General features: G+C 45.6%; 1 protein-coding gene across 1 annotated transcript in view; it reads left to right on the top strand.

Moving 5' to 3' along the window:
- Window positions 1-6561: 6561 nt before the first annotated feature.
- SAMHD1 (SAM and HD domain containing deoxynucleoside triphosphate triphosphohydrolase 1) overlaps window positions 6562-12726 on the top strand; it is a 1157401-nt gene continuing 1151236 nt past the window's right edge. The window contains exon 1 of the mRNA XM_069243902.1: window positions 6562-7065. Coding sequence (XP_069100003.1) covers window positions 6885-7065 — 181 coding nt within the window. The 5' untranslated portion in view covers window positions 6562-6884. The remainder of the gene's footprint in view (window positions 7066-12726) is intronic.

Here is a 12726-nt window from a genome sequence, read left to right on the forward strand (position 1 = left end):
AGCCCCCAAGTCCATGTATGGGCAGAGAGAAACAGAATCATTAGACGCTCATTTTCAAGTCCTCCTCAAATCATCAGGAACAATCACATCTAGAGGAGTCATCAGGTATTAATTTTCAAGCCATGGTAAAATTACCCTGTACAGGTTTCTAAGCTGTGCTGATGACTTCAAGAGCTGGATGATGCCTGGTGATGTGAAAATGACTTCTATTAGCTGGATGATGAGTCAATGAGTCTGGGATGGCTTCTAAAGTAATTCTGTTTGACATGGGCTGTCCCACTCCTCCTAACCTTTCTTGCTGTCTCTACCTACATCACCAACCTCTAACAATTGTAAGTGTTATAAATAAATCTGTGAAGGCCACACAGAGCAAGAGTGATGACCAGTTGTTTTCAAGACTCCTCACAGAACAATGCCCTAACAGTCCCAACATTCTATGGCAAGCTTCAAGCCAGCCCAATGCCAACATTCTAAGGTACGCAGGAACATACCATTCTACATCATAATTTATAAACAACTAATTTACTTAATCCTAATACCTATTACAACATAACTTACAATACAGTATTTACAGACATTGAGTAACATTGTGTTAGTAGTTTTCCAGTGTGGCCTTTCCCTTTTCTGTTTACTAATCTTGTGCTTATAACATATCTCCTTCCCTTACGAAGTGAATACAAAGTCCTTGTGCCACACAGGTACTTTCCTGGTTCGAGGTCTCCATCTTTCCCTCTGTGCTCTTGCAATATGCTTGGCGTTGTTTGTGGTAACTGGATCGCCTTCTTCCCTGTCAACAGACCCTTGATGATGTACAATCTGGTCCATGCTCCAAATTCTTCCATCCACATTCCGATATACATTTTTAATCTTAATGGGTTCTGAAAATTTACTACAACCTCTTTGTGCACGTTCAGGGAGCCTGACCTTGACCCATTGCCCCACCTGCCATGTCTTATTTTTGGTTCCAAATTTATTATTATACCAGTTCTTATACTTCTCTTGTTTGCGGCGGAAGCACTCTGCAGTCACTTCTTTTGGTACATACACACGCTCACCCCCCAGTAAACAATTTGGGTTTAATTTAGTACCCAGTTGCCTTCCTTTCAGAGACAGGAAAGGTGATAATCCTGTGTCTGTGTTTGGAGTGGCATGGTACGACCACAACATCTGATTCAACGCAGTTTCACATGCCAACCCTTAGGCTCTAGCTCTTTGAATACACTCCTTGAACATCCTATTCATTCTTTACACCAACCCATTGGCCTAAGGATTGTATAGAGCAGTCCTGCAATGTTGGACTCCCTAGTTCTAAAGGAACTCTCTCATTTTGTTGGAAGTGAACTGCACCCCATTGTCGGTTACTAAGGTGCTGGGAATACCTTCTTTCATAAATGCCTCTGTTAGGAAGTTGATAGCATCTACAGTAGATATCTGCTTCGCAATCTTAAACATTGTCCAATGTGAATGATAGTCTATCAGCACAAATATGTAATGCCCCCTGTTCCCCAGATACTCATTAGGACCTAGAATGTCAAGCCCAAGTTTGTCCCAAGGCTTCGCTGGTATGCTCACAGGCGACAGTGGGGCCTTACGTGTTAAATGGGTTTTGTCACTCATTGCACACGCCAGACATTCTTGCACAACATTCTCCACTTCACTATCCATCTGTGGAAACCAATATGTGGCGCATAGTTTATTTTTGGTGAGACTGCGTCCCAGATGACCTTCATGGGCTAGTTCCACCAATTTACCCCATAGTTTACAGGGAGGAACGATTCTTTCGCCCCTCATCACTAGATTGTTGGAAATATGTAGCTCGAGTCTGACATTCCAATAGCCCTTAAGGTCTTCCTCCACATCCCTTATTTTGTTTGGCCACCCTCTGACAATTCTCTCTTTGAATAATCGTAGCGTCTGATCCTTTTCCGTTTCTTCCACCCACTCCTCTTTCATAAGACTAGCTAAGTCTATCCACAATATGGGTTCATATATCTGTGATTCTTATGCTTGACTCCCGTCCCTTAACGAATTAAGTCTCGTAGATCTAGACAAATAGTCGGCAATAGTATTTTTGTTACCAGGCACATACACAACATTAAAGTTGTAACCTTCTAGACCCAACATCCACTTGGCTATGCGTGGGGTAGCACGCTCCCTGCCTAGTGTTGTAAAAATATTGACTAAGGGTTTATGATCTGTCTTGATCGTGAAGGGTAGACCCCATAGGAAAAATTTTAAGTGGGTTATGGCCCAATAACAGGCTAATGTTTCCCTTTCAACAGTCGAGAAATTACCTTCTACTTCATTCAACGCTCTCGAAGCAAAGGCCACAATTTTCTCCTGACCATTGACTTGCTGTGACAACATTGCCCCTAGACCTTGGCCACTCGCATCAGTGGTCACAAAAGTTTTAAATTTCGGGACAAATTTTCCTAAATGCGGAGAATGAATGATAGCTTCCTTAATATCATTGAATGCTCCTTGGCAATCACTATTCCATAAAAACGGAGCATCCTTCTTTAAGAGTGCCCTCATAGGGGCCGTGACCATGGCACAATTCCTTACAAATTTTGCCATATACTCAGCCAAACCCAAGAAGGATCTGAGTTCGGGTTTACTAGTAGGGGCTATCGCTTCTTCCACAGCCTTAACCAGGTCATGCTTAGGTTGTATACCCTCCTGGGTGATCTTATGCCCAAGGAACTCTACCGAAGCCATACCAATTTGACATTTCTCCTTCTTAATTGTCATTCCTGCTTTGCTTAAGACATTGAACACTTGTCTCAAGGTGTCATCATGTTCAGCCCTGCTGTTTCCGTAGACCAAGACATCGTCTTGGAAACATAAACTATGTTCCACCCCTTCCAGAATATTTTGCATAATCCGTTGGAACACGGCTGCCGCAGATGCTAGACCAAACGGCATCCGGCAGTACCGAAAAGCTCCAAACGGCGTGATGAATGAACTGAGGGAACGTGAGGAGGGGTGTAGCTCCACTTGATGGTACGCAGAGGATAGATCTATGACACTGAAAAATTTTGCAGGACCCAAAGTACTCAACATTTCGTTAATTCTAGGTAATGGAAATCTTTCCACCCAAATGTTGGCATTAAGATCCCTCAAATCCACGCAGACACGTATACCCCTTCCTCCAGACTTCCGAGTAACAACAATAGGTGCTAACCAAAGAGCACTTTCAATCGGCTCAATGATCCCCAACTGTTCTAAACGATGCAACTCTTGTTTAAGGGGTTCCTGCATCAAAAGCGGTACAGGCCTGGCCTTGTGCGAAATGGGAACTGCCCCCTCCTTCACTATAATCTTATGCTGATAATTAACCAAACGGCCCAACTTACCTTCGAAGAGGCCAGGGAACTCTTTGCATATGGCATGCTCATTCTCTGGACTTCCTGCCAATAATACTGGTTCTTCCCTGTTAGGGTCCGGGCGTATGCCTAACTCACGTTGATGTTCCCATCCCAACAAATTAGAACCCTTGTTGGTGAAGTAAACTTTTCCGGTGGTCAATCTGCCTTTAAAAGTTATATGCATGATCATCATCCCTTTCAATGGTATGGGATCACTATTATACCCCCCAGGGGATATGTCTGCAGACTGTAAACTGTATCCTTTACCTTTGAACTTGCTCTCATAAATACTGTAATTTATGAAGGTGAAGGGGAACATGAATCTGCATATACTCTTACTTGTTCACCATTTCAAGTTATATCACAAGTGGGATACATGGTATTTTTACATGTACTCTCCACACTTCCTTTAACCTGCAGTTCAATTTTGCTGTGGGGTTCTTGGAAATCCTCCACCTTGTGCACTCCTTTCCTGCCATTATGTTCATTCCTCTCTCCCCTACATACCCTCTCGTAGTGCCCTTTGGCTCTGCATTTCCTACATATACAATTGAGAGCAGGGCAGTCGGGCTGTTAGCCAAATGCCTAACATTCCCACATCTGTAGCATCTATTTTTGGTGTTTCCTACAGCATTCTTCTTTATTGAGATTTCTTGGGTTTTAATTACCTCCTCCTCATTAGGTCCCATGCACTCTTTATTAGGAATAGTTCTGACCTCTTTTACTTCATCAGTTACTGTGGCACTCTTCATTAATCTGACACACTCTGCTGTGTGTTCAATGCCTTTGGTTATCTCAATAGCTTCCTTTAATGAGGGACTTTAAATTAACAATTTCTCCTGCACTTTACTATTGTTGGTGCACCTTACTAACTGATCTCTGATTAGAGAGTCCTCTAGACCCCCAAAATCACATGTTGCAGCAAGACCTTTGAGACTAGCTATGTAACTGGACACCTTCTCATCTCTACCCTGCACCCTACTAAAGAATTTGTGCCTCTCAAGGACCACATTCACTCTTTCTCCAAAGTGACCCTCTAACTTTTTGAGCGTCATTTCATATACGTCTAACTCTTCCGCTTCCTCCTCTTCATCCTCTTCTCCCAGTTCTGTTAAACTATCATAGACCTTCTTTCCATGTATGCCCAAATTGTGCAATATGATGTGTTGCTTCCTTAGTGGAGAGAATTTCTCCCCACCAATTGCAATCAAATATGACTCAAACAATCTCCTCCAGTCCTTCCAGAGCACACTGGGTTCCCCAACTTCATTCAGGAAAGGAGGAGGTTGTGACATGCTGGCTGCAGCCATGATAACCAGAAATACAATGAACAATCCAAAGGACAACTTGCATTCACAATTTTTCACAATAGAATTGTACTATATGGACAAAAGCCAAATATATTACTTTGCAGCACTCTTCCACCAAAAATTGTTGAGTACCCTAGTATACAGCAGTACTTACACTGAATTCCAACTTCAATAAAACATAACATACTGATGCCCGCACAAAAATGAATCATTCTTGTGTTTGTCCAAGAACTGTTCACAATCGAGAATACAGCCGGATAAGTCAATTTTTTTTTTTTCTAACTTGCGGAAGAGAAGACTTGTCCAGCACTCATATATTCTGATGTGGTCTTCAACCGACCACTTACATAAATAAAAACACGCTCTTTGCTGCCTGTAATTACTGGGGCGTGTTACCAACTTCAATCGTTCAGGGGTCGCCTCCTCCACTCCGCGTTGCCTCTGCTGTCGTCCTAACAGAGATGAAGGCAGCCCAAAATCCCTGGGGGCGCGTTCACCTCCGACTCCGCCCAGGGACCGCCTTCCGCTTGCGGCGTCACCGCTGCTGCAGCTCCACACGGAAACAGACTGGCAAAGGAGCTGCTGTCTCAGGAAACTGTGCCAGGGAACTCTTCTCCCTCACACGTCACGTCACCGCTGCTTTCTTCGCCGCACAGGAGCAAAGGCGGTTGAGGAAGCTGCCATCCAGGAAGCCCTACGATCTCCACGATCGCCGTCAGTAAGCCCCACGTTCCGCCTTTCTGCAGCTATACCTCCTGGGACACGGAGCGCAGGTAAACAAGTGTGCCGCGCCGCCAGGAGTCAGGTGGGACTGGATGACCCTTGGTGCCACACCGACCGGATAGGCGAAGGAAAGGCACAAATGTCAGCACACTGCAAACTACAAAGGCCAGAAGAATGCTTCCTGTAATCGCCAGAGCACCCCGCACAGCACCACAGGTAAGTCGACAGCCCAGCGCAGACGAGAAGGTACACGCTAGCCCAGGGTTGAGGAGTCCAGCTGCCCCTGCACAGCCTCTTCTAAGTAGATCCCATCCTTGTCGCCAACAATTTCTGTTATAAATAAATCTGTGAAGGCCACACAGAGCAAGTGGGATGACCAGTTTATTTCAAGACTCATCACAGAACAATGCCCTAACAGTCCCAACATTCTATGACAAACTCCAAGCCAGCCCAATGCCAACATTCTAAGGTAGGCAGGAACATACCATTCTACATCATAATTTATAAACAACTAATTTACTTAATCCTAATACCTATTACAACATAAATTATAATACAGTATTTACAGACATTGAGTAACATCATGTTGATAGTTTTCCAGTGTGGCATTTCCCTTTTCTGTTTACTAATCTTGTGCTTATAACAGTAAGTCTATTCCTTTGTGAGGATCAAAATCGGCAACAGTCCCTACACATCTACCTGCCACTTAGTGCCCTTTGCAATAGTCATAACTAGCAACTGTCTGTAAAATTGTAAATCATGTAATGACGTTTTATTATAAAATGTTCTAACACCTTTAGGTAATGGTTACGTTATAAAAATCAATCTATCTCAGAAAGCATGGCCTCGGGATACCAAACTATGACTCACTCGTGCTACACGGAAAAGGGGGGTGGGCGGGGAGTCAACCCAATCCTAAAGTACAAAGCTGTTGGAATCGCTCCACTTCGTGTGTGGCAAAAAAAAAAATGTCTCTCTATGAGGCTCAATCTTTCCTCCCGCTATGTGAACGAGTGACAGCTGCATCCGAGACAAACCACAACACAACTATCTGGCAAATGACTGTTTATGTACATCATAGACACGTGCGGAGTCGCGCCACTGCCAATGAGAACTTCGGAATGCTATGTAGAGCTCTATGATTGGCTGAAGTGTTGCCAATTCTCCAATCCAAGGCCAACTTCCATTGCACACGTTTGTGTGGCAGCCGCGATTTTAGCTGTCTTGCGTCCCGGAAGTGTTGAAATTATGGATATTATCAACCATCAGAGGATCTATAACGGATGTCGTTCTGCATTAAGGGTGGGTGGTGGAAGTAGCGGGCGGGACGCAACCTTATTCTAGGATTGTTGGGAGTGATAGTTCTTCGCCATCCACAAGAGCTGCACAGTCGGCGTATGTACCTTTGAGGGAGTCTTAAACGCGAGGACAGTGCTGCACGACAGGACTTGCATAGGAAGTTTAGTGAGAGCCAGAGTCCGCCATGAAAAGATCGAGAAGCGCCCTCGATCCGCAAGACGAATGCGGTCTCTATCGGACTCCTGAAAAGTGCCGCGCTGCCTGCGGGAATCCTTTTATTTTTGACCCACGTCACTGGGACACCGAAGAGTTGTGTGCCTATCTGAGGGAGCGAGGGTTTCAGGAGTTCGAGCGGCTGTTCAGAGGTAAGCAGATTGAGAGGAGTGCGAGGGCCAGCCAGCCAGCCAAGTTTCCTGGGTCCATGAGTGGGGTGCTGCTCCAGTCCAGTTTTTTTATGTGAATTTAGGAACTTGTAATCTTGTTTATTCTTTTATAAAACAAGACCACAAGTCCCATAATTCAAAAGAAAAAAATATGAATTGAAGTAGCACATCACGGATGGACCTTGGAACTTGGCATCCGTAGAAGGCTTATATCTGGTTTAATGGCCTCTTCTTCAGAAATCCAGGCATGCTACACACCGAGCCAGGGGATCTGCATTAGAAAATTAAGGGGGATAAAATGAGTGAGATCAGAATGTTAGTTTTTAGTGGCAGTGCGTCTAGCATGTGCGACTCTGTTGTATTCAGTAAAGGGCTTGGAGCCCGCCTGTTGCTTATCATGTGTTGGCTTGCATGGCCCTATTCTTAACAGCCGCATAATTCATCACCCCAGGACAAGCATCATTTCCACTCTTCTGTGTGGAGCAAGGACCAAGCGCTGAATGATTCAGTTTAATCATTGCCTGTCTCCCTACATGATTAAGATACTATTTTGTTCTTTTGAACTGTGGCTGGTTAAAACATGCTCAGCAGGACAGACAAAATTGCAAAGTTTTATTTTTACAGTTAATTATTTTATTTTGCCACGTGTTTTTTTCTGACTTTGCACCTGTGTTTTTGCTTTGTTTTTGATCATGGGTGCTGTTTTCAAAAGATGACAATTATCGTGTTCTAAATATTGCAAAGCAAGATTGTTTCTTTATGTGTAATTTCTGAAATTATGATTTAATACATAATCATGCAGTACACCCAATCCACCCCACTACGATCCAGTACACCCCACTTCAATCCAACTAAACTCACTCCACCCCACTCCAATCTAACTCACTGCACCCTAATATAATCTGACCTACTCAAGTCCAAAACAATCTGCCCCACTCTCGTCTCGTCACTCCCAAACAAAACAATATGTCCCACTCCAATCGGCTTCACCCCAATCCATTTTATTCTGCCCACCCCAATTGTTGCTGTCATTTTTTCTCACTTTGCACTCATTATTTCTTTTATTTTTGCTTGTGAGTGCTGTTCTTAAAGGATGATGATTATCTTGTTCTAAATATTGCAGAACACTGTTTCTTTATTATGTGTAATTTCTGAATGATACTTTAATAAATAATCATGCAGTACACTCCATCCACCCCTCTCCAGTCTGCCCCACTGCAATGCACCCCAATCCACCCCATCTCACCCCACACCAATACACCTGTTGGACCTGTCAGTTTTAGGGTGGTCTTCCCCCAAACGTTTTGCCTGCTTGATGCCATTTTGTCTGGACTTTTTCTCTGTTGGCCTTAAGACTCTGAGCAATTTACCACTACCAACCAGTGCTCAAGTGCTTGTGCCCACTCCCCTAAACATGGTTTGATTGTCATGTCTTATTGGCATATTTAATTTACATGCAAGTCCCTTGTAGAGTGGTATACCATATACCCAGGGATTGGAAAGTAAATAATACCAGTGGGCCTGCAGCACTTATTGTGTCACCCATTGAAGTAGCACCTTAAAACCTGTCTCAGGCCTGCCATTGCTGCCTGAAGGCAGTGTCCCACTGCCATGTCGACTTGACATTTAAAACCCCTTGCCAAGCCTTAAACTTACCTTTTTATTACATATTTCACCCCTAAGTATGCCCTAAGTAGTCCATAGGGCAGGATCATGTGTAATGTAAAGGCAGGACATGTACTTTTTAGTTTTACATGTCTTAGTATTAAAAAAAGCTCCTAGATTAGTTTTTCTTACTATTGATAGGTCTACCCTTCCCATAGGCTAACATTGAGGATTCCTTATTAAAATATTAAGCAGTAATTCCTAAATCAGAGGTGATAGAAATGCCATGTTTGGTACCTATTAACTTGCAATGATAAACCCTCTTAAATGGTAAAGTCAGAATTATCATCACAAGTTGGAAAATGCCACTTTTGAAAAGTTGGCATTTTCCTGCCCTTAGCCCTCTGTGCCTGTAACCTGCCTTAGGTCACATGACTGGGTGTAATCGACAGTTGGGACTTTGTGTATTCAGCCCAGACAGTCACACAATAGGAGTATTAGCAGAGCCTGAATGGGCCTTTAACTGACTTGATGGGGAGGGGTAGCGGGAGCTAACCATAGCCCCACTTGCAACTGAATAGGCTGTACTTTGCCACCCCACAATAGGCTTAACAACTCTATTTTGTCAATGCAGCCAGCTAGGAGCCAGGTCAGGAGAGGTAGGAAAATCCTGAAACTTCAAATAACCCTTCTGGAATCTTATCCCAGCTTATGGGAGCAGGGCACCAGGGTATAAAAATAGTGTTCCTATGCTTCAGTACACTGCTGGACCTGTGGAAGGACTCTACGAGGACTGTGTGCTGTTGTGACCTGCTGTGCATTCTGCCAGACTGCTGCTGTACCTGGGAGGACTGCGTTGCTGCCTGGAGCCTGCTTGGAGCCTTCAGAGACCAGCCCTGCTGCAGAGCCCTGCATCGCCACCTGTCCCCTGGACTGCATAAGTGACAACAAGGGCTAGTTCACCTGGTCTCCTGTTTTGAGCCAGAGGTATATAACAGGCTTCCGTCATCTTACACCTGCCCCTGGACCCAGCTTGAGTGAGTCCTGCACACCCAAGAGGTCTTCATCCACTCTAGGACCCTTGGTTGTGGTGCCAAAGGTTCCCAGGTGGCCATTTTCTAAAACTGAGGGCTTGCTATTTTGAACCTTAAACTTTAAAATTCAGAACTCTGGTTATAATGATTGGATTTTCATGGTTTTGGTGTCAAATAAGTTATGGCATTTTTCTCTATTTTTCTTAATTGGTTTTGGATTTTTATTTTGTTGTGTTTCTACTGCTGTTTGTGTACTGCATGCATACTTAACACATTGTCAGTAAGTTTAGCCTGTCTGCTTTTTGTGCCTAGCTACCAGGGTTAGGCATCGGTTAATTTAGTGACTTTTTGTGCTTCACCCTGCAAGGGATTGTGGCTGTTACTTGACCATGGTTCACACCCAGTCCAGCCCACTACAATATGTCCCACTCCAATTCACCCCACTCAAATTCAGTCCATTCCAATTCATCCCACTCCATTCCACCCACTCCTATCCAGTCTACCCCACTTCTATCCAATCCACCCCAATACAATCTTCCCCACTCTAGTCTGCCACACTCCAATCCAAAATAATCTGTCCCACACCAGTCCGGCCTGCTCCATTCCCAAACAATCCACTTCAATCCAGAATAATCTGCCTTCTCCAATTTGCCCCACTCCAATCCAATCCAATCCACCCCACTTCTTCCCAATTCATCCAGCTCCATCCCTATTCACCCCACTCCAATACACCACAATCCAACCCATTACAATCCAGTCCACCTCACTCCAATCCACCCCAATCTACCTCACTCCAATCCAATCCACTTTAACCCAATCCACTCTAGTCCAGTACACCCCACCTACTCTAGTACAACCTACCCCACTCCAAGCCAATCCACCCCTCCAGTCAACCCCACTCCAATCGAGTCCACTGCTGCCCAGTCCAACTCACTCCTGTCCAGTCCACCCACACCCCCAATCCATCCCACTCCAATACAATCCACTTTAATCCACCGACTCCAAACACATTAATCTAGCCCACACCAGTCCAGTCCACCTCAGTCCATTCCACCACAATGCACTGCATGCAGTCCACCACACTCCAAAACTGATCCACCCTACACCATTCCAATCCACCTCACCTCAATATAATTCACCCCACCCTTTGCAATCGAATCCACCTCATTCCCGTTCAGTCCACCGCACTCCAGGCCAATCCTTCCATCCTACCCCACCTCAACCCTCACCACTGCCATTCACCCTACGCCAATCTACCCCCTACAATCCACCCCATTTTAGTCCACCCCACTCTAATTCAATCCATCCACTCCACACCAATAAACACAAATCCAATCTAGTACACTGTGGAGCCCACCCCACCCAATCCACTCCAATTTAATCTGCCCCACTCCAGTTTACCCCACTCCAAAACAGTCTACATCACTCCAAAACAGCCTGACCTACTCCAATCCAAAACTTTGTCTGAATCCAGTCTGCCTCACTCTAATCTGCCCCACTCCAATCCCCCTCGCCCCAGTATACCCCAATTCATCCCACTCCATTTCACCCACTTCCATCCAATCTATCTCCCTTCCATCCACTCCCCCTTAATACAGTCTGCCCCACTCTAATCTAAAAGAATCTGTCCCATTCCAATCCCTTCCACTTCATTCTGCCCCACTCAATCCATTTCAGACTGCCCTTGCTCGACTCCACCCTGCCCCACTCCAATCTCAAACAACCCATTTCAGTCCAAAACCATCTGCCTCATTTCAATTTTCCCCAGTCCACCCCACTCCATACCAATTCACTCAACTCCAGTCCAGTTCACCCCTCACCAATCCAGCCCAGCCCAAGCCAATCTACCCCACTCCAGCACTGTCTATCCCACTCCTATCCATACACATCACCCATCTCCACCCCACTTCAGTCCAATCCACTAAACGCCAGTCTTATCTGCCCCACTCCTATCCAACCCACCCTAACCTAGTACAGTCCAGCCCACTCCAATCAAGTCCACTGCTACCCAGCCCACCTAACTCCAGTCTGTTCCACTCACACCACCCCAGTCCATTCCAGTCTAATATAGTCCACTTTAATCCACCCTACTCCAATCCAATCCACACCCTCCAAACCACCTTTTAAGCCCCCTCACTACAATCCAGTGCACCACTCTCCAATTAATTCATCCCACACCAATCCACCCCACTCCAATCCGGTCCAACCCAAGCAAATCCACCCCACTCCAATCTAGTCCAAACCACTCCAGTCCAATCCACTGCACCCCAATTTACCTCACTCCAACCCACCCCAACTCAATCTACCACACTCAAGCGGCTACACCCCAGTCCGACCCACCTCACTCCAGTCCACTTCGCCCTATGCCAATCCAGTCCACCTCACTGCAGTCCACCCCAGTTCACCACGCCCCACACCAGTCCACCACACCCCACTCGAGTCCAGTTCACCTCAGTCAACCCCTGTCCAGTCCACCCGAATCAACCCACCCCATTTCAATTCACTCCAATCCACCTCACTCCTGTCCACCCCATTTCTGTCCACCGCACTCGTCTATTCAGTCTACCTCACTACACCACCCACCCCACCCGAGTTCAGTCCACCCCACTCTAATCCTGTCCATCCAACCCAATCCAATCGATCCACCTCGCTTCAATCTGATCGACCGTGGACCCCACCCCTTTTCAATCCACCCCACCCCATTTCAGTCTACCCACTTCTCTCCAATCTACCACACTCTGCTCACTCCCGTCAACCCCACTTTCTCAATCCAGTCCACCTTACCCCACCCCACTCCAGTCAACCCCACTTTCTCAATCCAGTCCAATTCTCCCCTCTCCAGTCTGTCACCCCACTCCAATCCAATCCACCCCAAGCGGTTTCACCCCATTCACTTCAATCTATTGAACTATGTTCCAGCCGACCACACTCCACAGCACTCTACCACTGAACTCTACTCCCCTATACTCATCTTTACGACGCTGTACTCCCCCCCTCCTCCACT

This window comes from Pleurodeles waltl, chromosome 7 (genome assembly GCF_031143425.1).
Source record: "Pleurodeles waltl isolate 20211129_DDA chromosome 7, aPleWal1.hap1.20221129, whole genome shotgun sequence".
In the NCBI taxonomy this organism is placed as follows: domain Eukaryota; kingdom Metazoa; phylum Chordata; class Amphibia; order Caudata; family Salamandridae; genus Pleurodeles; species Pleurodeles waltl.